Source organism: Pleurodeles waltl, chromosome 2_2, assembly GCF_031143425.1.
Source record: "Pleurodeles waltl isolate 20211129_DDA chromosome 2_2, aPleWal1.hap1.20221129, whole genome shotgun sequence".
Taxonomy (NCBI): Eukaryota; Metazoa; Chordata; class Amphibia; order Caudata; family Salamandridae; genus Pleurodeles; species Pleurodeles waltl.
Genome location: NC_090439.1, coordinates 1119854222 through 1119880438, shown reverse-complemented (window position 1 = coordinate 1119880438; position 26217 = coordinate 1119854222). Strand labels below are relative to the sequence as shown.

Sequence of the window (26217 nt, the reverse complement as noted above, 5' to 3'; positions counted from 1 at the left end):
TCCTTTTTCGACTTGGAAAAAGGGTAATTAATAGGCAGCTATATCTAATCTCCCACCAGCAAGACACTTAAAGACCTCAGACATCCTCCTTCCCCTGAACACTTCGTACTTGGTGGGGTGATTTCAACCCTACCTCGCAGAGCCTATCAACAGTTTGGTGTGTAGAGACATCCTGTTCATGAGACTGCTCGGCCTACTAATAACAGATTTTAACCCAGCTGTGGTCATCTCTGGCAAAGAGTGGGTATGGGGGCTGTGCAACTATAAATGAGAATCATGGCTGCACCTTCTGTGATGTTGCCCTCCCTTGACGCCGCCAGGAGGCCTTTACTGAAACCAACTATCCTGAAGAAGGGGGCTCACACTTGCCAGGAAGCCTCTTCGATATGTTTCTTCCAAACTGACACAACATGGTTATCAAGGTGCGCCAAATACATCAAAAAACTCAGAGCCCTCCTTCGACCTCGTATTAAGAACCCAAATCCCATCAACTACACCCAAAAGCTTATAACCGATTACAGCACCCAGAAACATCTAACTCGCACAGCACAGGCGACCTACCGCCAACAGATCTTTAGATACTGGCCAGGCCTAAATTAGTGGTTGTATACTTGCACCTTAACTTCCCAGTCTTTGGATTGAACCAGTTATTTTAGCCTTTTAGCATTTTTAATGTCTGTTTTAAGGTAAATTAATTCTTAAGTCCCTGTGGTGCACCTTGTGGCTTCAGCAACAATTTTAGGTAATTTTTGAATATGCACCATTTATAACAATTTGCAACAATTCTTTCTTGTGGTTTTTATTAACTAAACAATAAAGTTGACAATGGCAATGACTCCAGCAGTGTAAGCTCCATCCAGAAATGTCTTACCAGTAACATTGAGGGTCCTAGGTAGTGTCATTAAACCTTTTCACCCCTGAACCCCCACACACATACACAGGCAAAGGGGCAAGGTGACATTGCCATTGAAACTGTGGGTAGCACATTCTGGCAACTGGGCAGAACTCTGCTATCACTAAACCTGTTGAACATTCACTTGCAAGATCGAAAGCCGCATACTTCCAGAAAGGTGGAGCCTTTTATAAGGTTCTGCATGGTCACTATCTTAATTTTGTTTGTTTTAAAACGTGAGTTGAAAGAAAAGCAAAAAAACAGGCTGCTGCAGTTTCCCTCTGGCTCCCATCGTCCACCCACCTAACTCAATATTTTGGGTGATTTGAACTCCCCGTTTCTCCCTCCAGTGGCGTAGCGTGGGTTGTCAGCACCCGGGGCAAGGCAAGTAATTTGCGCCCCTAACCCGTGGATTTTAGCACTCGCAAGTGCGAGCGCGCCCCCCCCAGATGTTGCGCCCGGTGCGGCGGCCCCCCCTGCACCCCTAACGCTACGCCACTGTCTCCCTCTGTTCCTAGTTCAACACTCCCTAACTTAGTCATCAACAATAAACATATACGATATGGTATTCACACCTTTCTGATGCTTCATGTGATCTTGAGTGGATCAAGTGAGACTTATGCGTATGTCAATGATTAAATGAATGAAAAAAACAATATCTATTTGCAGTCGACTTTAAAGGTGCATTTAGCTACAGGTACTTTTCAGTATTGCAATATTTGATATTTGAAGGGACATTAGGACTGAGGAGTTGATTTAGAGTTTCAGACAGGATATTCTGTTGTAAACGAAATGGGGTACCCTGTCCACCAAAGTGATGGTTCGCCCTCCGCATTTAGAGATGGATGGACCGTCCGCTTTCTATCAGCGGGATCCACGCTGCCACCGTCGACTGTAAGCTACCTCTGACAGCCCGATGTATTTTTCTTTCTTCAGTCTGTCACCGGTAGGGAGAGACTGAAAAAAAGTAATAATTACCCCCACATCTTGGGAGAAAACTGCCGGGGTGTGGGATACATTAGTTCCTTTGCTTTTCAGTAACAAACTCACACTTTAGAAGTTTGTTTTTGTAAAACAAAAAAAGTCAAAAGTTTGGTGGACCACTGTCAAAACAGACGACGGCCACCCATCAAATATTTTGTACCTTGAAAGGAACTATCTTGATGACAGTTCCTTTCCTATCAAGGCACAGAGATCACTGATGGGCCAGAGGCAATCTCTTGATCTGGCAGATGGTAATCTGTCAGGGTGGCAGGTGTAATGACCTCCGCCTCCCTGGTGGATGGAGGAACTTCCGTCAAACTTAAATTGGCCCTTAGTTTGTAAACGGCCCTTGTGTTTTTCATCCAATCACTTACCTATGATTTTCCTGTATTCGTGGCAGAATTTAAAGATTCAGTGAACATAAGAAATCAAGGGCCAGATGTAGAAAACGTTTTGCATGGTGCAAACAGCTAATTTCGCTGTTTGCGCCATGCAAAACGCACATCGCGATGCTCATTCCCATTTTGTGAGTCGGTAACCTGGTTACCGACTCGCAAAATGGGAATGCGACTCGCAAATAGGAAGGGGTGTTCCCCTTCCTATTTGCGATTCGCATCGCGATGTAGAATTGCTTTGTGACCGCGAACGCGGTCGCAAAGCAATTCGCAGTTAGCACCCATTTCAAATGGGTGCTAACCCATTCGCAAAAGGGAAGGGGTCCCCATGGGACCCCTTCCCCTTTGCGAATGGCTCTGAAAAAATGAAACAAAAACGTTTCATTTTTTCGTGTGTATTGTAACTCGTTTTCCTTTAAGGAAAACGGGCTGCAATACAAAAAAAAAAAAACTGCTTTATTAACAAGCAGTAACAGACATGGTGGTCTGCTGTCTCCAGCAGGCCACCATCCCTGTGAGTGCTGCGATTCGGAAAGGGGTCGCAAAATGCTACCCACCTCATTAATATTAATGAGGTGGGTCTTTGCGACTCCATTCTGAATCGCAGATGGTATCAGGGACACCATCCAGCATCCGGGTTTGCGACTTGCAAATTGTGAGTCGCCCAGACTCGCAATTTGCGAGTCGCAAACCCATCTAAACGCACATTTAGCCTCAAATGAATAGTCTTTTCTGCTTGTGACAAACATGCATTGTATTAGAATATCTATTTTTCACTGCAAGAATGAAAATGTTATTTGTAGAGCGCAACTGTCACTCAAAAGAGAGCATCCCGGAGGTATGTTTAGAGAGTTATAGATTTGTGGAGGTAAAAAAAAAATAGTTACATTAACAACATGCAGAATGAATCAGAGGACTGAAATAGCCAGGTTTTAAGTTCATTTTTTAATAATGCTGCAGATCTGATAGTGCGCATGTCGATGGGAAGTAAGTTGCAAGCTTTGAAAGTCTAAGACTATGAAAAAATTTCCACCACTGGATCTTAATCAAAACAGAGGAAGTTTCAAGAGATTCTCAGAGGAGGAACTTTATTTTTTGTTGGGGCACATAATGGCAAAACTGGCCATTCAGATATTTTGGACCAGAATGGTTAAAAGCTCTTAGGGCAAAAAGAAGCATTTTTAAAAGCACTCTGTTATGGATAGGGAGCCAGTGCAACTTATTACATGCATCTAATGTGGAGCTTCACATAGGCAATTGAAGAACCAGTCTAGCAGCTGCAATCGTACAATCTGCAGTTTATGCATGATACATTTTGAACAGCCTGCATACAGACTGTTACAGTTATCTAATCTTGATGAGATTAATGCAAAGGCAACTGTTTTCCTGGCGGCCAAATGCAAGAGGTTAAAGAAAAATTTCATTGATTTTATAGGATTAAAACACATGCTGGCAACAGCGATACTTGTCTTGAGAAAAGATAAGTCAGTATCAAATTTAACCCCAAGATTCTTTGCAACCATTGCCATTGCAGTGGGGGTACAGAGTCTGGCCACCATTTCATAAGGGAAAATAGCTTTTCCAGAGGGAAGTATTTCCGTCTTATCGGAATTGCATCTAACATGGTTATCTTGCATCCATTGAATAGTGGCAGTTAAGCAGTTCCGAAAATTAGTTTCAGACTTAAATCAGTTTTTATCCAGGCACAGGATCAATTGAGTATTGTCCGCATAAGATGTAGTGGCAATACCATATGAAGAAATTAAGGAAATCAAGGGAGCCGTATACGCATCAAAAAGGACGGGATTAAAGAAGAGCCCTGTGATAATCCCATAGTAACTTTTTTTACTTGTTACACAAATTGTCCAAGGGAGACCATTTGCCTTCTATTAGTCAGGAAGAATTTTTGCCAGGATAAGGTAGTGTGCGAAATTCCAATGTTCTGGACCCACTCCATTAGAATGTCATGGGAAATGGCATCAAATGCAGCAGATAGGTCCAACAGAATCAGCACCACATTATTCCCGTCTAAGGCCATTTTAATTGTTTCTGATACTTCAGGAGTGCTGATTTCAATTCAGCATAGACTGTCACTACTTTCAGTGAGGTATTTATAATACGGTTGATGACAGAATTTACCACGCCGACAGCTGCATGTAATATAGAAGGGGAACGGGGTCTAACGGCGTTCCTGATTTACATGTTATGTGGCTTGCCGAGTGAGTGCTAAAGAGGCCTTCCGAAATTGGGGTAGTTCTGCCTTTAAAATAGCTTTACTAACGGGTACTGGCAGATCAGCAGCAGAAAAGGTTTGTAGTGAATCCTATCTTGTTTTAATGGGAGCAGGAGTTAGCTTAGCCTTCCGGCTTGCAGACTTGTACCCCCATCACCCAGTGACTTTTACCCTACTTAGTTTGCTCTGTTTTAGCACAATTATTTAATTATATCTTCCCAAGGTGGCTGCATTGTTTCTAGTCAGGGAGATGTTTTAGTTTCATGTTATCAGTGCCACTCTGCAAAGGCGTCACTATCAGCATCAAAGTTATAGGTATTCACATTAGGTACTTTCCCACTTTGTGCTTTCCAGGGAATTGTTTTGTAATTGCCGCCCCAAGCATGTCTTTTTATCTATTGTTTGGGAACATACCTACGTCAGGGGTCTGATCAGATCTGTATAAATACATCTCACACAGACAGATAGATAGAGGGATTCTTACTAGATGCCATCAACGCTATTGATGCTACACGTCGCCTTGATGCTGACCCAGTCTTCCCGTCACTACGAAGTCTGATCTAGAGACCTCATTCCAAGGTAACAATGGTAGGGGGCTCTTCTCATGGACATGGTACTGGCAGATTAGGTTTAACACACCTAGCTCTCTTTAGGTAAGAGATTGGGTTCATCATGTTAGGGTATTAGGACATATTTCACATCTCATGTCATTTCATGCAATCGCAAGATGATGGGGGTCTTAGTGTTAATGAATCTCGTTTTTACACTTCTGTTTCTTGCACTGTTCATTTTCCTAATCATTGCAGCCCATGCACCTTATCATAGATTGCAGTCTTGTTAATAAAACCTATTGAAAACTTTACTGCATCTCCTTCATTGCCTGTGTGTTTGACTGAGACATGTTGTTCATGTGAGAAAGGGGTAGTCTCCGTTTAACCACGACCTCTCTGAGATGTCGCAATCTCGAGTACATGCGTAAAGGCTGCCACAAATCACCTTTAACGGTTTGGGGTTTTGGTGAGGTACTGCTTGTAAGCCGAAAGGGTTGGGACGACAGATGCGACTTGTTGTAGGATTGACCTAGTTGCCTACAAACATAAGTACTGTCCTCCTTAAACCAGCAGTCTTGCCTAGAGCAAGAGTCAAACTACGACAGACTACTTGGAGTTGAGCTGAACCCTTGCTGAATAGCCAAAATGTTATCTTCAAAAAAGACTGAAATTTGGTTACAAAGAGCCTGGGAGGGCAGAATTTCCAGAGTAAGAGCTTTTGGTTGGAGAAAAGATTTAGCTATGTTTAAAGGCATGTTTGAGTCAGACTGGGCTTCTTCAATTTTAATAGCATTTTTTTGCTTCCAAAATGGATTTGTGATATGTCTTTTGGGCCTTCCTATATTGAACCAGATTGAGTAGTTAGTAGGCTCGACGCCATTGGCGTTCAAGTTTTTTGCAATTAAGTTTTAGCTGAGCTAAGGCAGGGGAAAACCAGGGAGCTCAACCTTTTGAACAACAGTTCTTTGAATGGATAAATAGAGCTAGTTTTAAGGCAGATTTGAGAATCCAGTTATTAAACAGTTCGAGGTCCTCCCTGAGAATGCCAGTAAGGGTGGGTTTCATGCTAGTAAATTCAGGGATAAGGTCAGGGTATGACTTCTTTGCTCCCCATTTACGAACTTTAGGATTTGTGTCATTTTGAAGCTTTGAAGAATTATGACTAGTGTTGGCCATATTGAATAAAATTAAACTATGATCTATCCAGGATTGGGGGACTGGGTCCTTGACAGATATCCCAGGATGGTTAGTAAAAATCCCATCCAGGTTATGACCTAGAGTATGTGTCCTAGTGGTTACTCTTTGTACAAGCCCTAAAATCTTACAGGCGTCTGATATGTTGATGACATCTGAATTAAAAGGGTCATTGAAATGGAAGTTGAAGACAGAAAACGTGGTATCATTAATTAAATAGGAAGCTAAAGCTTCACCTATAGTGGAAAGGAATGATGTTCCAGGCCCCGGGGATGGTAAAGTAGGCAGCCTGCCATTGATTGAGAGGGACTCATTTGATGGCAGAAGCCAAAGTTCCCAGCTTTGTTGAGAGAAACAAAGTCAAAGGAGCTCTATTGCCAGAGGTCTTGAAAAATAATGGCTACTCCGCCCCGGCCTTCATTTCTGTCTCATCTAACCATAGCAAACCCTAAGGGAAGTGCCATCGCAATAGCAGGGTTAGTCCAACATTTTAACCATGTCTCTGTAACGCGTAAGACATCCAGGTGGTTGTCAATGATTAAATAATGTATTTCCTGGGGATGTTTACTTAGCGAGTGGACATTTATTAAGCCTCCCTGTAAGGAGCAAGAGGATGGGACAGATTTAGGTGGACTAAGATTAGCTGAAACTGGAGATCTCCAACTCCATTTGGCACCTAAGGCAGGCAACTGAACCACGTGGGTGGCTTAGGTCCTAGGTGTGACAATTAGAGGTTAGATGGCCCAAAGCTCTTTAAAAAATCAGCAGAGAGGACTTTATCTGTAGAAATTCCAGCAGAGTGGCTGGCATTGGCTGTGAAATTGATGTGGATGGGCGCAGACGGGCTTGCCTTTGGCACACCAGCAGTGCGTTTACTGCACAGACCTTCACATTAAGGCAGCTCAGCCCTACCTCCCATTTAACAACTTGAGCATTTAGCTTTGTTCAGCTGAGGTAGTATGCAGCTAAAAGAAAAGGCGCAACTAAGATGTGAGCCTTTGCCTCTCGGGTCCCCAGTAGTGAACCGAACCCCATCCACAGCACAGGGGCAGGCCTGACTGTCAAGAGAGCGGGGGAGACATCTCTGCCGCTCCCCCCTGTGTATTGTTTGAGGTTTGGAAGATCACAGCGAGCTGGCCCTAGCCAGTATGAGAAGACCCTGGCGTGTGGCATAGCTCGATTGCACTTGCCATCTTGTGGGATGCGGCCTACACTTTGGTACTAATGGTGGCCCCAGGTACTCTGAGCGGGTGAAGACCCCGACATAATGGCCCCCCCATCAGCTTGGTGGGCAGACGAGCACTGACTTGAGGGCCACCTGACCTGCCACGCCTATTGCAACTCATGAGCACTGCTGACCTTGGGGGTTCAGCTACAGTATACCGGCCTGGCTGGGGCCAGTGAGCGGTGGTTCATGCGACGACATCTGTGACAGCCCTGCGCTTCCTGAGCTGATGCATGAGGAGATGTGCAGTGAGGCATCCCACTTCACCTGCATTGGTGGCGATAGTGCTGGGACAACGTGGAGGACAGGGTGGCAGCCGCTAGAGGGTTTGGCCGCTACTGCTTGAGCCCTTGTACAACAGAGGCTGGGTGTGAGAAGGGCACATGGTGAGCCACTAAACAAAAGCGCCCTGCAGCAACACCCCATATAGCCTGGCTGTCCCTGGGGCCTGGAAAACTTTTATTGGCCCGATACCAATTTCCCAGGAGAGGTGCCTCATGGGGGCTGGGAAGTTCCACTGCTGCGGAGAACTACAAGCAGCATGAACCGGGTGAGAGTGCTTTCTGAGTCACATTTGTACTATTTTGGCCTGCAATGCATGTTTAGGGCACATCTTGGGTGATCTAGTACCATGTCTTGAGACTTGGGGAATGTCATAGACTCTACTTTCCCACACCACCTTAAACAGCATTGTTTTACCCCTGGTGGCACCAGAGGCCTGACAGTAGATGGCCACCGTGGGATTCTCAGGCATACCAACATTGGACATCACTTGCTGAGACCGGCTGGGGCAGCCTGCATGCCCGAAAGTGGCACACTGTTTTGAGGACACATAGGGTGGATTCCCACCCACGAGGAGTACGTGGGGGCAATGGAGCTTGGTATCTGCAAACAGACTCTGGCAGTCTCCCCCGTGATGGGCGCCACCAACACCTCCCTATACCTTCCTCTGCACAAGGCCAACTGAGTTCAATGGGGGCATCGTATATTTCCCAGGTGGATGGTATGTAGTGCCCTGGACCACACGCTTCAATTCCATGCGATGGGAGAACTCATCTGGGCCACAAGATTCTCCACGCGGCTCCCTTGCTGCACTTTCTGCCAGAACACTGTCCCACATGCAGAGAAACCAATGCAGATACCGCTGGTGTAGGCCCCTCCCCGGTTTTGCCTCTCACATGAACTGGGAAAAGACTCCCGTGGCCTGCATCAATAGGCCTCAGCCCGGAGACTATCCTTCATGCTGCTAGGAGGAAAGCTGATCTGGTCTTTCAGGGGCACACTATTCAATTGTTTCAAGATCTTTCACCTACCACCTTGCAACGCAAAAGAGATTTCAAATTAATATTAGATACCAGTTAGCCACCTCTTCACTCTGCTCTTTACCTGGGAGGGCAAATGGAGAACTCTGCGCTCCCTAGTGAAGGCGAAACGACTGCTGGAGATGTCGTCTCCTGGTCGAGATGAATCCATACCACCCCAACTCCACCTCCCCAACCCCCCCAAAACACACACACACCCATCTCGGGACACACACTAGGAAAACCTGAAACCTATGTGGACTACTGTCGGATCTCAACATTCCAACAAATGCCCAGAGGAGACAATCACACAAGAAATGATGCGGGATATCATCCAACACCTTTGAAACATGGATAAGGAAACATCTCCGGCGCCCTCCGTCACTGGATCTACTTAGCAGGGACATTACTGCGACGACTGGACCTACCTACTGTATGAGAGTCCGACAGACAATTGGCTGACATCAGAAACCTGAGATGGCGGTGGCGAATGGGGACCAGTGAGACACTTTGGTGATCTCCTGTATTGAACCTACCTCTATATTGGAAGGTCTCACCCACGTGCCACACACTCCGAGAGGGTGACTCCTCTTGCGAGGTGCAGCACCTTGGTTCTGGTCTCTGAAGGAAGCAGCCACACAAGTTGGACCCAGTTAGTCCACAATTGTTGTTTGGTTATTCACTATTTTTTTCAGGTCTCAGAGTAATTGTGATAATTGTGAGCGGGCTGTATTGAATGTTTTGGTATCTGGTGCATTGTATTGGTGGGGCAAATCGACACACTGGGGACTATATGACAACAGGCATTGATTGACTGCAACTCCACCTCCCCAACCCCCCCAAAACACACACACACCCATCTCGGGACACACACTAGGAAAACCTGAAACCTATGTGGACTACTGTCGGATCTCAACATTCCAACAAATGCCCAGAGGAGACAATCACACAAGAAATGATGCGGGATATCATCCAACACCTTTGAAACATGGATAAGGAAACATCTCCGGCGCCCTCCGTCACTGGATCTACTTAGCAGGGACATTACTGCGACGACTGGACCTACCTACTGTATGAGAGTCCGACAGACAATTGGCTGACATCAGAAACCTGAGATGGCGGTGGCGAATGGGGACCAGTGAGACACTTTGGTGATCTCCTGTATTGAACCTACCTCTATATTGGAAGGTCTCACCCACGTGCCACACACTCCGAGAGGGTGACTCCTCTTGCGAGGTGCAGCACCTTGGTTCTGGTCTCTGAAGGAAGCAGCCACACAAGTTGGACCCAGTTAGTCCACAATTGTTGTTTGGTTATTCACTATTTTTTTCAGGTCTCAGAGTAATTGTGATAATTGTGAGCGGGCTGTATTGAATGTTTTGGTATCTGGTGCATTGTATTGGTGGGGCAAATCGACACACTGGGGACTATATGACAACAGGCATTGATTGACTGCACACACCCAACTTCTCTACTATGGACCAGGGTATCAATCTACTCACCTGTGGACTCTTCCTCTATCCATGGTCTTAATTCCCTAAATAAGTGCAAGCAGGCCTGGGGCTACTTCCTGCTCCATGACTCTGATATCGGCTTTCTACAAGAGAACCATCTTTGAGGGGTGGACCGGCATAGAATGGCACACCTGAGGTACCCCATTTGCCACTGGGCCTTCACTGATTCCAAAACACTGGAGGTGGGGATACTAAGTAAATCACACCTTGGCTCCAATAACACTAAAGTGGTGAGGGACAGGGAGGGCCGGTTATTGACCTTGCACATGATCCTAGGGAAATGGCGACTCACACTACTTAACATATATGGCCCAAACACCCTACAAGATTCCTACCTCTGTCACATCATACTGAAACAAGTACGGAAAGTTGAGGGGGACATAATATTGGGAGGGAATTTCAACTTAGTGTGGGACCCTACGATGGATAGTGTAGAGAGCCACCCGGGCTCTCCCTTTCTTTGGTGTCAGGTTCTGCATATCCGGATGGAACACGGAACCGAGTTTACGTAATAAACCTGGGGCTGCGCTGACGCAGTTCCCCTTGAGACCCCAATCCAGTCTACATGTATTTCCTTTCGCCCGATAACTAACTTGTGTCCCTGCCACATTACAATGGCGACGAGCGGGATTTCGACACTCCCGCGTCGTGGATGAGCTGCCCTGCACAACGGAAGAAGGTATGCCCCGCCTCCCTCTCCTGGGAAATCCCTGCCCGAGCCCGGTGCCCCCTGAGTCCTTGCCGCGGCCCGCGTGCAAGAAAAGAGATAGACATAGCCTCACCTCAGGCTCTGGTTTAAATACAGCGTCTTAATCGGGAGGCTTGGCAGCACCGCCCGGGGGGGCTGCGCCTATCAAGAAAACACGCGCACGCCCGGCATGAGGCGATGCGACGCTCAGGCTGCATTCCCCAGGGAGGGGCATGCAGCACAGGAGCCAGAGGGGCAGGAGCCCCGAGCAACTAATGAGGAAGGGCAGAAAGCCCTGAGAGACCCTGGAAAAGGGTGGAAAAAAATAAATAAAAGACTGCCCAATAAAGAGAAAAGGTGAATAAAGAAAGAGGGGTAGGCCCCCCCCAAGGACATAAAAAATATATATAGATATAGAGTGGAAAAAAAAAAGAGATTTTTTTTCTTCTCCTCTTTTGGAAATAATACCTACAATAAAGAGTGGCCTTGGATGAAAAAAAAAGGGAAAAGGTGGAAAGTATACTAATAAGGAGAACAAAACACAGATACCACGAACGTTAAAGAGTAACTATAAGAAAGGTACCTGCTATACATCAACAAAGCACCTGCAGACCGCAAGACATTATGAGCGCCCCACCGCAGGAAAACCCCCAGCCGCCTGCGCAAGTAGGCGCCAGTGCTCACTCCTCAGTCACTGCGCTGCCCCCATTTAGCCAACTGTTTGATCCGGCCACAGCTTCGCCAAGATGGCGTCTATGGTTAAACCGATTCGAAAATTACTTCTGCGCCACAAGAGAGACAGACGGGGCTGTGCTCAGATCTCTCATGCTGCTCATGGGGGGTGATGAACTGCAGGAATTGTTCGATGCACTCCCAAACACAGGTGATAAGTCGGATTTCAACGTGGCAGTGGAAGGCCTGAACAAGCATTTTGATCCACAACTGAACTCAGACTTTGAACGTTTCAAACTCCGGCAGGCTCAGCAGACGGATGTTGAGTCCATGGACATGTTCTATGCGCGACTAAGGAAGCTTGCAAGTTCGTGTGTAGGCCTCAATCAACAAGAGGTGATTAGAGCACAGATTATTCAAGGATGCCGGTCGAACGCACTAAGGAAGCTCATCCTACGCCAGCAAGGCATGCCCCTCGATGACATTTTGGTTTTGGCATGTTTGCACAAACTATCCGCGGTGCGGGCGGATGCCATGGCGGTAGTAAGAGGACCATCACTGGCTGCTGCGTCAACCACATGTCCAGTCCAAGTGAAAGAAGAGCAGATAGTCGACATCCAGACTCGTCAACCACCAGGACGGAAAACAAACTTTGGCAGACAGGGCGCGCACACCTGCAGGAGCTGTGGGTACGAACACAAACCACCAATGGTGTGTCCAGCAAAAGGGAAAACGTGTGATAAGTGCGGCAAAGACAATAATTTTGCGAAACTGTGCAGGTCAGGAAAAGGATGGCGAGATAACCAGAAAGGAAGGGACACCAAGGTTAGAAGCGTAACCAAAGAGACTGATGAATCTGGTGAAACCGTGGCTCAGAGAACACCAGTTTTCGAGGAAGATGAAGATGAAGACATCTTTGTGATCTCGTTCACCGGTGGGAGACAGCAGAAGAAGCGACCACCACCTATGAGCAACATCCAGATCAATGGCAAGTCGGCCACGGTGCTCATAGATACAGGAGCATCGGTGAATGTGATGGATGAGACTCTATTCAAGCAATTGACCCCAACACCATCGCTTGCCCCAACCACCACTAAACTATACAACTATGGGGGCCGAGAGCCGCTTCCTCTAAAGGGCACGGTGGAGGTGGCAGTGTCCAGCGGGCAGGTGTCAACACAGGAAAGGTTCTATGTGGTGACTGGGGACTGAGGCACTCTGTTGGGGTGCCACACTGCGGAAGAGCTAGAACTAGTATTCTTCGCGCGACAAGTATATGACTCCCACGCTGAGCACCTAGTTAACGAATTTCCTCAGCTCTTTGAAGGGTTGGGGCGACTCAAAGGTAAACGGGTCAAGCTACACATAGATCACCGAGTTACGCCCGTTGCCCTTAGACACCGACGTATTCCATTCCATTTGCGACCAGCAGTGGAGAAGGAGCTGCAGCTACTTGAAGACCAAGGGGTGATTGAGAAGGTCGAAGGACCTACACCGTGGGTGTCACTGTTGGTGATAGCGCCAAAGCCCAAGCAACCTGGCACCATCTCCGTCTCTGTGTCGACATGCGCCTTCCCAACAAGGCCATTAAAAGAGAGAGGCACATAACACCTACGATGGATGACATCATAGCTGACTTGAATGGGGCACAGTAGTTCTCGAAACTTGACCTTAATGCTGGGTATCATCAGCTGGAACCCGACAGTAGGAACATCACCACCTTTTCAACACATGTAGGGCTTCGGCAATACAAGAGACTGAGTTTTGGGGTATCTTCGGCTGCCGAAGTATTTCAAAACAGGATTAGAGAGACGCTGTCAGGACTGCAAGGGGTGATCAATTTGAGTGATGATATTCTCATTTATTCCAAAACTAGAGAAGAACATCACCGACATCTTAGGGCTACACTGCAGAGGTTGTCGGAGGCAGGGTTAACACTCCACAAGAAGAAATGCGCCTTCTATCAGACGTCGGTGGAGTTCTTTGGCTATGTCTTTTCAAAAGACGGTCTACAGGTGGACCCTCGTAAAGCTGATGCCATCCATCAAGCACCAATTCCGAAAAACCCCACAGAAGTGAGAAGCTTCCTGGGCACGGCAACCTATTGTGGAAGGTTCATTCCGCAGCTCGCGACCATGGCGGAGCCTCTCAGACAGCTCACCAAAACTGGTCATCGGTGGGAGTGGAGCCCAATGGCAGACAGGGCGTTTTCTGACATCAAGACAGTGCTGCTAGACAAATCAACCATGGCTTATTTTAACCCTCACAGACGTACCAAGGTGGTGGTGGATGCAAGTCCAGTAGGTCTTGGCGCTGTTCTTCTCCAAGAGCAGAACCTGCAGGAGTGGGTTCCGGTTGCGTATGCCAGCATAGCATTGACTGCAGTTGAGACACGATATGCCCAGATAGAACGAGAAGCTCTGGCGATTCGGTGGGCGTGCAAACATTTTCACCTGTATTTGTATGGCCAAGAATTCCAGGTGGTGATCGATCATAAGCCTCTAGTTGCACTGTTTGCCGGGTGCCCTCGCTTGGCGCCCCCGCGAATAGAGCGGTGGACTGTTCTGTTGCAACCTTACCGGTTTACTGTCATTTATCGACCAGGAGCAAATAACCCGGCAGATTACTTATCTCGCCACCCATCCCCAGTCACGACCGATGACTCGCAAGAGAACGACGAGGATAGCACGGAGATATTTGTCAACATGGTGGTACAATCGGCATGTCCCAATGCCCTCAGTGTAAGAGACATTGTTGATGCCACCAAGGTGGACATGGTACTCAATCTTGTCAAAGAAGCATTGAGTCATAGGAAGTAGAAGCTTTTCTTGGAAAAGACTAAAGTGGCCAATCATGAATGCAAATTAGCGATGCAAGGAATGTGGAGGGTGCGAGATGAGTTGTCCACAGACAGTCAAGGACTGGTTCTTCGAGGAAGAAGAATTGTACTGCCTCAGGGTTTGTGGGCCAGAGTGGTGGAACTAGCACATCAGGGCCATCAGGGCACTGCGAAAACCAAGGCAAGATTGCGGGCCAAGGTGTGGTTTCCTGGCATGGATAGTCAGGTGGACGAATTGGTGGGAAAATGCCATTCCTGCGTTATCACATCAGGGGAAGCACCCTGCTGTCCAGTGGTCACTGAACCGGCTAGCACAAAACCCTGGACAAAAGTGAGCATGGATTTTGGGAGTTTCCCAGATGGGCGGCTGACTGTCGTCCTCATTGAGTCTTGCACCAGGTTCCGTGTTGTTGACGTGGTGTCGTCAACGGCGTTCGAGAATGTGAGGCCAGTACTCCAAAAGGCGCTTGCTATGTTTGGGCTCCCTGACAAAGTCAGAACAGACAATGGTCCACCGTTCAATGGACAGGAGTTCCGGTCTTACCTGGAAGGTTTAGCCATACATCATCGCAAGGTCATGCCTTACTGGCCGCAGGCCAATGGGGATGTCGAGAGGTTCATGCGAACTTTAAACCGAGCCCTCAGAATAGGTGTTGGACAAAGAGTAGACAGTGAGCACTGCCTACAGCAATTTTTGGGTGCGTATCGCCAGACCCCTCATAGTACTACGGGGTGTGCTCCGGCTGCCCTTATGTTTAAAGTTCCACCTCGAGATTGCATCCTGTCTGGTCCTCAGTGGGCATCCCCAGAACTGGATGTTGAAGCCACTCAGCAACGTAGAGAACGCACTCATCAAAAAGCTACTGAACGACGGCGAGGTCGGTACCGGAGTTTTCAGGAAGGAGATCTGGTGGTAGTGAAGAACCGCCGGCCAGGGGGGAAGTTCCAAACTCCATTTGAGCCTGAACCCTGGCAAGTCGTCAGTGTGCGGGGTGCCATGTTAACAGCCGACGAGGCAGGCAGAGAGTAACAAGGAATATATCACACTTCAGGAAAGCAGGGGTTTCGGTCACATCCGAGGAAGAAGAAGAGATCGATGATTCGATGGTTGAACCCCCAGCTACGGAGGTACAGACTGAAGAGGCTCAGGTAGCGGCGCCAAGTGCACGACACCTTCCAGGTGGAAATGCCGGCCCGGAAGGATCACTTCCCAGGGGTGGACGTTATCATCTACGCCCCAACCCGGTGCCAAGCAGCCAGCTCAGAGATTTTGTCTGTACCCTGGGTCCTTAGGAAGCAATGTTGGACCATCGTTGCCTGCTCACCAGAGGGGCGTTGTCCCCGGGACTTTGTATCCTTTTGCTCAGTTTGTTATTATTGTGTTTCCGTCTCATTTTGCATTTTTAGTTTTCTGGTATATTTTCTCTTCTCTTCTGTGTGAATTAAAACATGGGAGGGATGTAGAGAGCCACCCGGGCTCTCCCTTTCTTTGGTGTCAGGTTCCACGTATCCGGATGGAACGTGGAACCGATTTAACGTAATAAAGCTGGGGCTGCGCTGACGCAGTTTCCCTTGAGACCCCAATCCAGTGTACATGTGTTTCCTTTCGCCCGATAACTAACTTGTGGCCCTGCCACACTACAGATAGAAACTCTTCCTTATATCAAAACACAGGGCCATGTCAGCACAACTGAAAAGAGAGATAACGGACCTGGGCCTCATAGATGCCTTGCGCTATAAACACCCCTATGCCAGGGAATACTCCTTTTACTCCCACGTACATGCCTCTTACTCCCGGAAGTCTACCTCTGTGACACAGCCCCTTCTCCGCACCTTTGAACATGCCGAGATATCTGACATCTCTATTTCCGACCATACGCACATTGAATTAACATGGTCACCCGCTCCTCTCTTTACAGGGACCGCCCCCCTGGGTGGCGTCTACCCCCAGGGCTTCTTCATGACATGGCTGATGTGGAGGACATGCGTAAGGGCGACGTTGACAATTTTACACACAATACTGCACAAGATTTCTCACTACCTATGCTATGGGATAGGTTTGAAGCACCATTGGAGGGGTAATTTCGTCAGTGGCCATGGCCTGGAGCAGTGAAGCATGCATAGTTGAGGACAATTTGACAAAAAAGATAAAAGCATTCGAAATCCAAGATAAGACATTGCCCACCCGGTGCTTTAAAAGACTACCAGCGGTGCTGCGGGGACAACTGTGAGTCCATACAAGGAATAGAGCGGGGCACCCCTTTTTAGCACTGCAGCAAAGATACTATGACAGAGCTAAGAAAGTGGGTACACTCCTGGTCCGTAGATTACGACAAGCACATGCAAAAGCACCTATCACCAAACTCCGGGCATCGGTAGTGGGGTGGGCGATTACAGAATGCGAGAAGCAGAAATAATTTTATAATTATTATCAAACCCTTTGACTGCGAGGAGGCCTTGCCCGCACTAAGATGTGTATTTGGCAGGGTGTCACTGGGAACCTCTGCATCCCCAGCACACAGCTAGTGGATGCACCAATCTTATTGGAAGAAGTTTGCCTTGTGCTCCGAGCATTGCCGCTTGGCAAGACACCTGGGCCAGACGGCATACCGGTTATCTTTTATAGGCTGTTCTTACCTGAGCTGGATGACCACATGATTTGTTTATTTAACTCCTTCACACAAGAAGCCGGCCTCACCCCCTCCATGGAGGCAGCAGAGATATTGTTTATTCCTAAACTGGGAAAAGGCCCTATGCTCTGCTCTTCTTATCGCCCAATTACTTTGTTAAACACGGACGCAAAAATATTCAGTAGGATCTTGGCCGCTAGGTTCAGCTATCTCCCACATCTTATAGACACAGATCAGGTAGGCTTCGTTCATAACAGGCAGCGAGCTGACAATGTTAATCGGGTGGCGCATTTAGTGGAGAAAGCACATTGCTACCATATACAGGCATGCTTTCTGCCGCTGGATGCAGAGAAGGCTTTTGACCGGGTAAACTGGGATTTTCTTTGTGCAGTCTTGATTAAAATAGAGATGAGTCCAACGCATGTCTTCCAAAATTATGGCTTCTTAACCATCGGGGTTAAGGGACATCACACAGACCCCATCACAATTTGTAGATGCACAAGACAGGGCTGCCCATTGTCACCCCTCTTATTTGCTTTAGCAGTAGAACCATTGACCATTACCATTCGGTGCACTGAAGGAATAGAGGGCGTACCCTTTGGGGGTCAGATACACAAGATTAATTTGTTCGCTGATGACCTGCTCCTCTCTATCACGCAACCAGCCATCTCCCTCCCTGCTGTGGTATCTAGCCTTAATTACTTTGCAGCCATATCAGGCTTCAAAGTGAGTATGTCTAAATCAAGCATACTGAACCTCATATCCTGGCATCTGAAGTACCCCAGCTGCAGAGCGTGGCCCCATTTCAATTGTGCTCAGATAAAGTTAAATACTTGGGTTTAAACGTCACACCCACACTTGCCACTTGGACGAGTGCAAACTGCCCCCACCCCTTCAACGTGCCATCTTGGAGGACCTCCGAAAGTGGAAACCCCTTACTGTCTCGGGGTTTGGAAGGGTGAATGTGGTTAAAATGCACATCTTACTGCCGGCCCTTTATTTGTTTAAGACCCTACCCACCCCGATTCCACAAGATGATATTGCACAACTGCAGTGTGATGTCCGTGCATTTATATGGAACGGGAAACGGCTGACATGCAATGCCCTCATGATGCAGCCTTGCAATAGGGAAAGCCTAGCTTGCCCCAACCTTTTAGAATATTACTTGGCGGCACATCTACAACTCATTCCTGCCTCGTTCAACCTCTACATGGCCCCACTAGCAGCCATCGCCAGACACCACGCGCTCAACATCGTCTCATGCGCCAACGACACACAGCTAGTCATCTCCCTCGCCAACGACCCGCATACAGCCAAAGCCAACCTCCACAACGGGATCAAGGCAGTCGCTGCCTGGATGAAGGATAGCTCTCTCAAGCTAAATCCTGACAAAACAGAAGTCCTTGCCATCGGTAACAACCCCGCCGCCTGGGACGACTTTTGGTGGCCCACTGCCCTCGGAAGCACTTTGGCCCCTATCGACCACGCCCGCAACCTCAGCTTCATACTGGACGCAGCACTCTCAATGAACCGTCAAGTCAACGCAGTCTCCTCCGCTTGCTGCCGCACCATGCGCATGCTTTGAAAAAATCTTCAAATTGATCCCAACCGAATCCAGAAGAACAGTCACCCAGGCCCTGCAACGCACTCTACGCCGGAACCACTGCCAAGGTACAGAAAAGACAGCAATGCATGCAGAACGCCTCCGCCCGTCTTATCAAGAACCCCCACCAGACACAGCTACACCTCTGCCCTACAGAGAGACCAGCACTGGCTCCCAACATTCAAGCTTCTCACGCACGCCTACAAAGCCCTTCACAATGTCGGATCAGAATACCTGAACCGCAGACTCCACTTCTACACCCCCACCAGACAGCTACGCTCCACCGACCTCGCCGCCATCCCACGCATCCAGAAGACCACAGCCAGAGGAAGATCCTTCTCACACCTCACCGCCAAGACCTGGAACTCCCTCCCCATCCACCTCAGATCTCCCACCCTATCACAATTCAGAAAAGACCTCAAAACCTGGCTCTTCAACTGATCCTCGACGACTGTTCTCTTGCCGCCCCCCTCACCTCCCCACCCCAGCGCCTTGAGACCCTAGAGCAGTGGTTCCCAACCTGTGGTCCTGGGACCCCCGGGGGTCCCCGAAGCCTCCTCAGGGGGTCCGCGACTGCATAGAAAATTAAATAAGATTAACAGATTAGGTCCCCAGCTTTCAGTACTGACCCAGTGGGGGGTCCCCGGATTCCAATAATGATTCAGTGGGGGTCCCCAGGATCCAGTAATGATAACATGGGGGTCCACAGAAGTCAAAAGGTTGGGAACCACTGCTCTAGTCACTAGTCGTGCTCTACAAATCTGCTGATTGATTGATTGATTGATTGGGTAGCAAGAGAAAGTGTGTCTCACTGGTTCCATATAGACAGAGCCGTCGCCTGTAGGCCACTACGAGAGCTACCGTGGATAACCAAACATCCCCGTCCCCTCCCAAGACTGTTGTAGATATTTGGGATAAACTGGCACTTACAAAGAGACTGGCTACTTTTCCCTCTCCAAACACTCCTATTGCGCGCAACCCAGTATTTACCCCTGCAATGTCCCCCGGTGCCTTTAGAGACTAGTCTGACAATGACTGCAGAGTACCAGAAATACACGTTATTTATGATGCTTCTAAACGAAACTGCTGCATCAAGGGCTACGATAATAATTAACAGTTTGCACAGTGTACCTCTCTCTAAGCAAGATCGGGATTATATCCTTAGCTGAGATGCCACAAAAGATCACAGGCACGCAGATCTGACTTGCTCTTACAGGCACGGGTGCGAGAAAACCATTGCTTGTATAGTGATCCTGACGTGAGACCAAGGTCGGACTGGGACAAAAAGAAGGCCCAGGCACCTAAATAAAAGTGGCCCTATTAGCGAACCACATAGCTAAAAAAGTGGCTTACATTTAGAAATCAGGACAGTTTTGAACATGTAAAGACCCGCTGTATGTGTATTTTGCAATGTGTGAGGGATTTGTGTTTGGTGCAGGCAATAATTGTGTGGAAATTAGGGTAATCAGCAATAAAAACCGATCCATCTGACCATAAAACAGGCCCACTCACTGATCTGTCGAACAAGACCTTTGCCTGATTCCTTCTAGGCCAGTCGGACATGGGTGAGACCTGACTTTTTAAATCGCTGTTGCACAGAGCTGTGTCAGGATCCATCACCTGGCACGCTGCTTACCCCGACGTTCACACTTGCGCATGGGGCCACAATGAGGTCATCCATCCACTGCAATGGTCATACCAGCACACACTCATTTTGGAATGAAATCCGACTTGTGCCTATCCATTCTGGCCCCTGCCTGCAGCCTGAGGGTCTCCGTGAGAGCAAACTCAGACAGCGCTTATTACCGTGATGTCCGAGGAACGCACATGCCCCGACTCTACAAATTACTGGGAGGTTGTCTAACCCCATGCACCCCCTGAACCGCGCCCATGCTCTTAAGAGCCATGACCGTGTCACTCGCGAGCTGCTCACATCTGCCTTCAGCATGTGCCCCGGGCTTGGACGGCACCGGCGCTGCGAGTACTAAGCACGTGAAACGAAAGCACTCAATTCGTGCACTTTTTTGCATTTTTATTTTACTTGACGCATAAATCGTATGAAGGCTCCTTTCGCCTGAAAGAAGGTTATCAGCACCGCGCCGATGATTTGTTTGCCACTTAAACGGGCGGGATCGTGACAAACTTTCCCTGCCTCTCATCCGTCGGGTAGCTGGTCCGGGGGTCAGTCACTGAGGGATGAATGAGAAAGAAAGAAAACACGGCCTAGCCGAGCGCGCGGAGCGGCAGCTGCTGCTCCCGCTGACATCGGTCACCATAAGCGCCCTCCATCTCCATCCTAATCCGCTGCGTGGATTCTGATTGGTGGAAACACCAAACTCCTTCTGTCCAATGGGAAGTCGTGTCAGCCCGTTATAACCCAATTTCCCGGAGTCTTTCTTTATAGGCTATTCTTTACTGAGACGTCATTTACTTTAAGTTTATTTTTTCAACTTGGACAGCACGGATTTTGATTGGTGGAAATGACTGCCTCCTCCTGTCAAATGGGAAGTTGTGTCATCCGTTAGTAGCCAATCGCAGCGCTCCTCTAAGTCTATAGGCTGGCATTCCTTACTAAGACGTCATTACTTCTCCTTCAGAACTTTTGGGTTGGGCGTGATTGGCTATGTCCGGGCGCGGGAAGCAGGGCGGGAAGGCCCGCGCCAAGGCCAGGACCCGCTCCTCCCGAGCCGGGCTGCAGTTCCCCGTGGGCCGCCTGAACCGGCTGCTCCGGAAGGGAAGCTACGCCGAGCGGGTCGGCGCCGGTGCCCCCGTCTATCTGGCTGCAGTCCTGGAGTACCTGACGGCCGAGATCCTCGAGCTGGCCGGCAACGCGGCCCGGGACAACAAGAAGACCCGCATCATCCCCAGGCACCTCCAGCTCGCCATCCGCAACGACGAGGAGCTCAACAAGCTGCTGGGCAGAGTCACCATCGCCGAGGGGGGAGTGATGCCCGGCGTCCACGCCGCCCTGCTGCCCAAGAAAGCACCGGCCCCAAAGGCGGGGTACAGCAACGAGCTGTGGTAAAGCGCGCGGGGCTGCAGAAACTACTAAACACGGGAAGACCCCTTCCGGCTCCCTAGTCCCCCACCCAAAATTATTTTTTTAGACATGTTTTTGCAGAGGGTACTGCTGGTTTTTAATTGTAGCGGTTTCTTTCGGTGATAGGACTTCCGTGATTCTCCCAAAACCTATGTTGTGTGTGTATCTGATTCTGTGCCTGGATGTCTCAAGGGCTCTGCGTCCTGATGGTGTGCGGGAATTTAATGGCACGAGTGTGTCGGATTCATTGTGTGGGTGTCTGATGACGTGTATGGGTGTCTGAAGTGTGTGGGTATCTGATGGCATGCATAGGTCACTGACAGACACCTCAGGGAATGCACCACAGTTTAAAGCAGTATGAGCCTCTCTGTGCATGTGTCTATTGACCCTCTGTCTATAAGGCTCTGCTCCATGGATGGCGTCTGGGAACCTCTTGTAGGGTGGGTATCTGGGATGCATGTAAGTGTGCAAGGGTCTCTCTTCGTCTTTTACAGTAACTCGGGGCATTTGACTGATGTCTGATGGTCTGCACAAGTGATTGACTATATGTCTGAAGAGATGGGGAAACATACTTTTGGGGTGGGTAATGGTATGGCACAGTAAGGTTACCTTTAGAGTTTAGGGTTTGGTAATGGTATAGTGCAGTAAAGGTAATTTTAGGGTTAGGAAGGTGTATAAGGTGGTAAAGAGTAATTGTACGGTTTAATACCTCCCTGGCGTCTAGAGGCTTCTGCCGCCCCATGGGGGCAGATTGGCCTAATTACAATAGGCCCATCTGCCCCGGGGGGGAGGGGAGGGAAGGGAAGGGCCTTTAAAAAATGGCCCCCAGGGGAGTCACCCTTGCTCAAGGGGTAGCTCCCCTTCATTATAAACATAAAAAACAAACATCTCTGGTGTCTAGTGGGCATTTCTGCAGCTTGATAACTCCACGATCGGGCCAAAGAAATGCTCAGAGATATCAAAAGAAAGGTTTTTCCCTTCCTTTAATGCCTCTGCATGCCCCAGCCCCTGATGGGAAGAGAAATGCAAAGCATTTATCTTCTGATCTGCGCTGGAAGGTGGGGGCGGCCTGTGATGAGGTCAGCATGCAATTGCGCGCAGACGTCATCAGATGTTAGGGTTTGGGGTGGAAGGGGAAGCTAGTTCCCCTTCCATCCCTGCCCATGGGAGGGGGTGGGAGGCTCTCGGGGAGGAGGTAACGCCAGCGCTCTTCCCCCCCCCCCCCCCCCCCCCCGCCGAGGGCCCCGTGCAGAATGTAACGTTATGTCCTCTGCACCCGAGCGGTGCTGCCGAGGACGTAACAGTTACGTCCATGGCACCCAAGGGGTTAAAAGCCTGTTGCTTGGCTGAGGGCAGATGTTGTCCAGGTTGGCTCACTTGGTCAGACAGTCTTTAATGGTACTGTCGCCTGAGGAATTATTCCAGAGCTGCGAGGGTGGCAACAGTTTTCTTTTCTCCTGCAATAAAGTACGTGGTAAGTCGACAGATCAACTTCACATTGGAATCTTGCAAGCTGGCATTCCTGGCCCGATGGCAGCTTCTTATATTTAAGCTATGTAGTGGTTTGGCTGTTGATGGGAGTGCCTGAAGGCATGCATGGGGTCTGTGGGTGCGAACTTACATGCTTGTGTAGAAACACAAGCTTGCAAACAGGCTGGCAGTCTGGATGGGAGCTTGGAGTTTGCTTCTGTGGTTGATGAAAGCTATGGGTATCTGGATGTGGGAGGCTGTTTCTGGAGAATGATGGTGTGTCGAGCAGTAACAGGGCAGACTCTGGTCCGAGTGGTCCTTTTTTCAGGGTTGCTTGATTGCCTGAGGGTCTGTGGGTGTCTAGCCCTGGCAGACAGGGAATGCGGTGTCGCTTTATATGTAGCCTTTCACTTCTAGAGACGGCTTGGCAAGCTTTTTCTATAGCTTGATCCTGACTGCTGGTAGATGCTAAGAAGACACACTACACTTCCACCAAGCGTCTAAGCAGACCGCACCGCAAAGAAGCGCTTTATGCATTGTCCTGTTCCAGTATTTGCACAGGCCATCCCACCCAGGTGTGATTCATGCAATACAGTTGTAGTGCAGATGTATTTATAGAGTGCCTCTTACTCCTGATGTGTATGTGCTCTGTGAGAATGCTGGGGCGGGAGATTCTGTGATTTGGCCTGTTTGTGCAGCTTTTGGTTTTGTGAAGGGGACAAATGTTGTGCTCTTGTTGTGTTACTGTGATCTGCTGCACATGTAAGCACAGCAAAAATTGGCATACAGTATATGCTTGTTTAAGGATGGACAAAGTATCCAGGTGCAGTGTGGCCTATCAGGGGTGTAGGCTACGAATATCGACGGGACACAATATGACCACAATATCGAGGGTCAACCTATCGAAAGATACGTTTCTATTCAGGGGCGTTGCTTTAGGGGGGGTTGTTTGGGGGTGTTCTACCTTCCCTAATAAATGTATTGTGTGTAAAGTAGTTATAGACGTTTCCAGTTGGGTATGGTGAGGGTGTCTGTCGGGTCAGATTTCACACAATTTCTTTTACATAAATACAGGTGGTCAAAAACGCACACACTTGCCTCTCTAGTTTAAAAGTTTTCAAAAACGTTAGTTATTTTACACAATATTGTGTTTTATCTCAGTACATCTACCAAGCCACACTCGTCTCCCTTTCCACTGCCCCTTTAGCTCGTATGTGCCCTGCTTGTTGTTTAACGTATTTTGATTTTAGATGCCAGAGTGATTGTTGGAAAATCCACCCCTCCCAAAATCTTACTGACCAAGCTACCCACCTATTTCTGTAGCTAACTCCGCACGTGCATACCTTGGTGATCTATGTATCTTTTAAGGGACATAGATCTGTAGTTAAGAATAGTTAACCCTTATCTTCCTTCAGGTATTTTGTTGCTTGGTGTTGTGGTAATGACATTCTCTCCCTCCAATATGTGGGGTTCTCTATTCTCTCCCACAGCCCTATAAGGGAAGTGTTCTGGAGTTGTGTGTTTGTGTGACGTGACCACTGATGGCGTGCCACCGGAAACGTGTAGCTGCGTTAATGGGAGGTGTGATGTACAATGGGTCACAGGTCTATGAAGGTAGGTTACTACCCAAAACACCAGCAGTAATGCAGGGCTAAAATCAGTGCTCAGACATTAGATGACGCAGTCAGTAGAACGTTGAAAGGAAACTGGCAGTAACACTAAGTCACTTTACACTTTAACATTTGTTTTGTTTCCTGCAGGTAAGAAGTCATGCATTGAGTGGAAGGTGAGCTGTCAAGGCCAGGTGTCCCGTGTCCTCAAGTTTCACACAAGATTATGACCTACTCCAGGAACTCGAACATTGGCTAAAGACTGCACACTGAGGGGAAGGGCCCCTAGGGGTCATTTGACCGCTGGGAAATGCAAAGCCCTAGCACCAGTACGAAGAGCGATGTTGGTTTAATACCAAAGCCTATGCAGGAGCAGACCCTTTGAAGAGAGCTTTAAATGCAGGTGCAGACAATGTCGCAAAATTATTAAAAAGCACTTTACACTTTAGAAAAGGTATTTTTATTTTCCTGAGTAATGCATATACTTGCACATTCTATGGAGAGCTGTAAAGGCCTCTCTCCAGGACCTTTAGGGTCATGTCTATGCATGCATGCAGCATGCCTGAGGGCTTCATTTAGTGTCTCATGAATGAGTCTATGAATGACGCTTTGTAACAAATTGAGAGGGTGGCAACAGTTTTCTTTTCTCCTGCAATAAAGTACGTGGTAAGTCGACAGATCAACTTCACATTGGAATCTTGCAAGCTGGCATTCCTGGGCCGATGGCAGCTTCTTATATTTAAGCTATGTAGTGGTTTGGCTGTTGATGGGGGTGCCTGAAGGCATGCTTGGGGTCTGTGGGTCCGTGTATTATCGTGTGTGTTATAAACCATCCACGTTATTCCAATGCAATTGCCTTACCGTTGTAGTTGTTGTAGTGTTATTAGTGGATGGCACCATTTCTATGTGTCAACGGGGGGAAGGTCCTGATCCCCCTTTAGTTTTTCCCTGTGCCACCAGCCGGGGAATACATCACAGGTGGGGGCATAAAAGGAAGGACCCCAGTAGGTGGGTCAAAAAAAAAGAGGAGATCGTTGAGTGAATAAAGCGTGTTGAACATCAACTTACCTGAGTGTTGCATGGTTCTTTTGGCTGACTTTACACTGGTAATGAGGGGGGGGCCGTGTGCTCTCTCTGATCTGCCTCCCTAGTGCTCCAACGTGGTAACCTCCGCGGAGCGCACAACAGCCTTGCCCCTCCGTTTTCAGCAGGATTCTGCTTGCTGCCTTGGCGCTCTCCTGCATCTGAGCCCTCCAAGCAGCACTTCATTGCCCACATCTCGCTCCTCGATCTGTTCGGCACACGGCCACGCCTGAGGCCACCTGGCTGCTGCATGATGAGGTGAGAAATCTGCTCTGCAATTCTTATCAGCAGAT

The 26217-nt window shown here is 48.5% G+C and overlaps 1 protein-coding gene across 1 annotated transcript; it reads left to right on the top strand.

Annotated features, from left to right (window-relative positions):
- Window positions 1–21297: 21297 nt before the first annotated feature.
- LOC138282907 (histone H2A.J-like) lies at window positions 21298–25904 on the top strand. The gene is made up of 2 exons (XM_069220923.1): window positions 21298–21742; window positions 24992–25904. Exons 1-2 carry the CDS (start codon window positions 21345–21347, stop codon window positions 24993–24995), a joined length of 402 nt encoding a protein of 133 aa, XP_069077024.1. The 5' UTR covers window positions 21298–21344; the 3' UTR covers window positions 24996–25904.
- The last annotated feature ends 313 nt before the right edge of the window (window positions 25905–26217 follow it).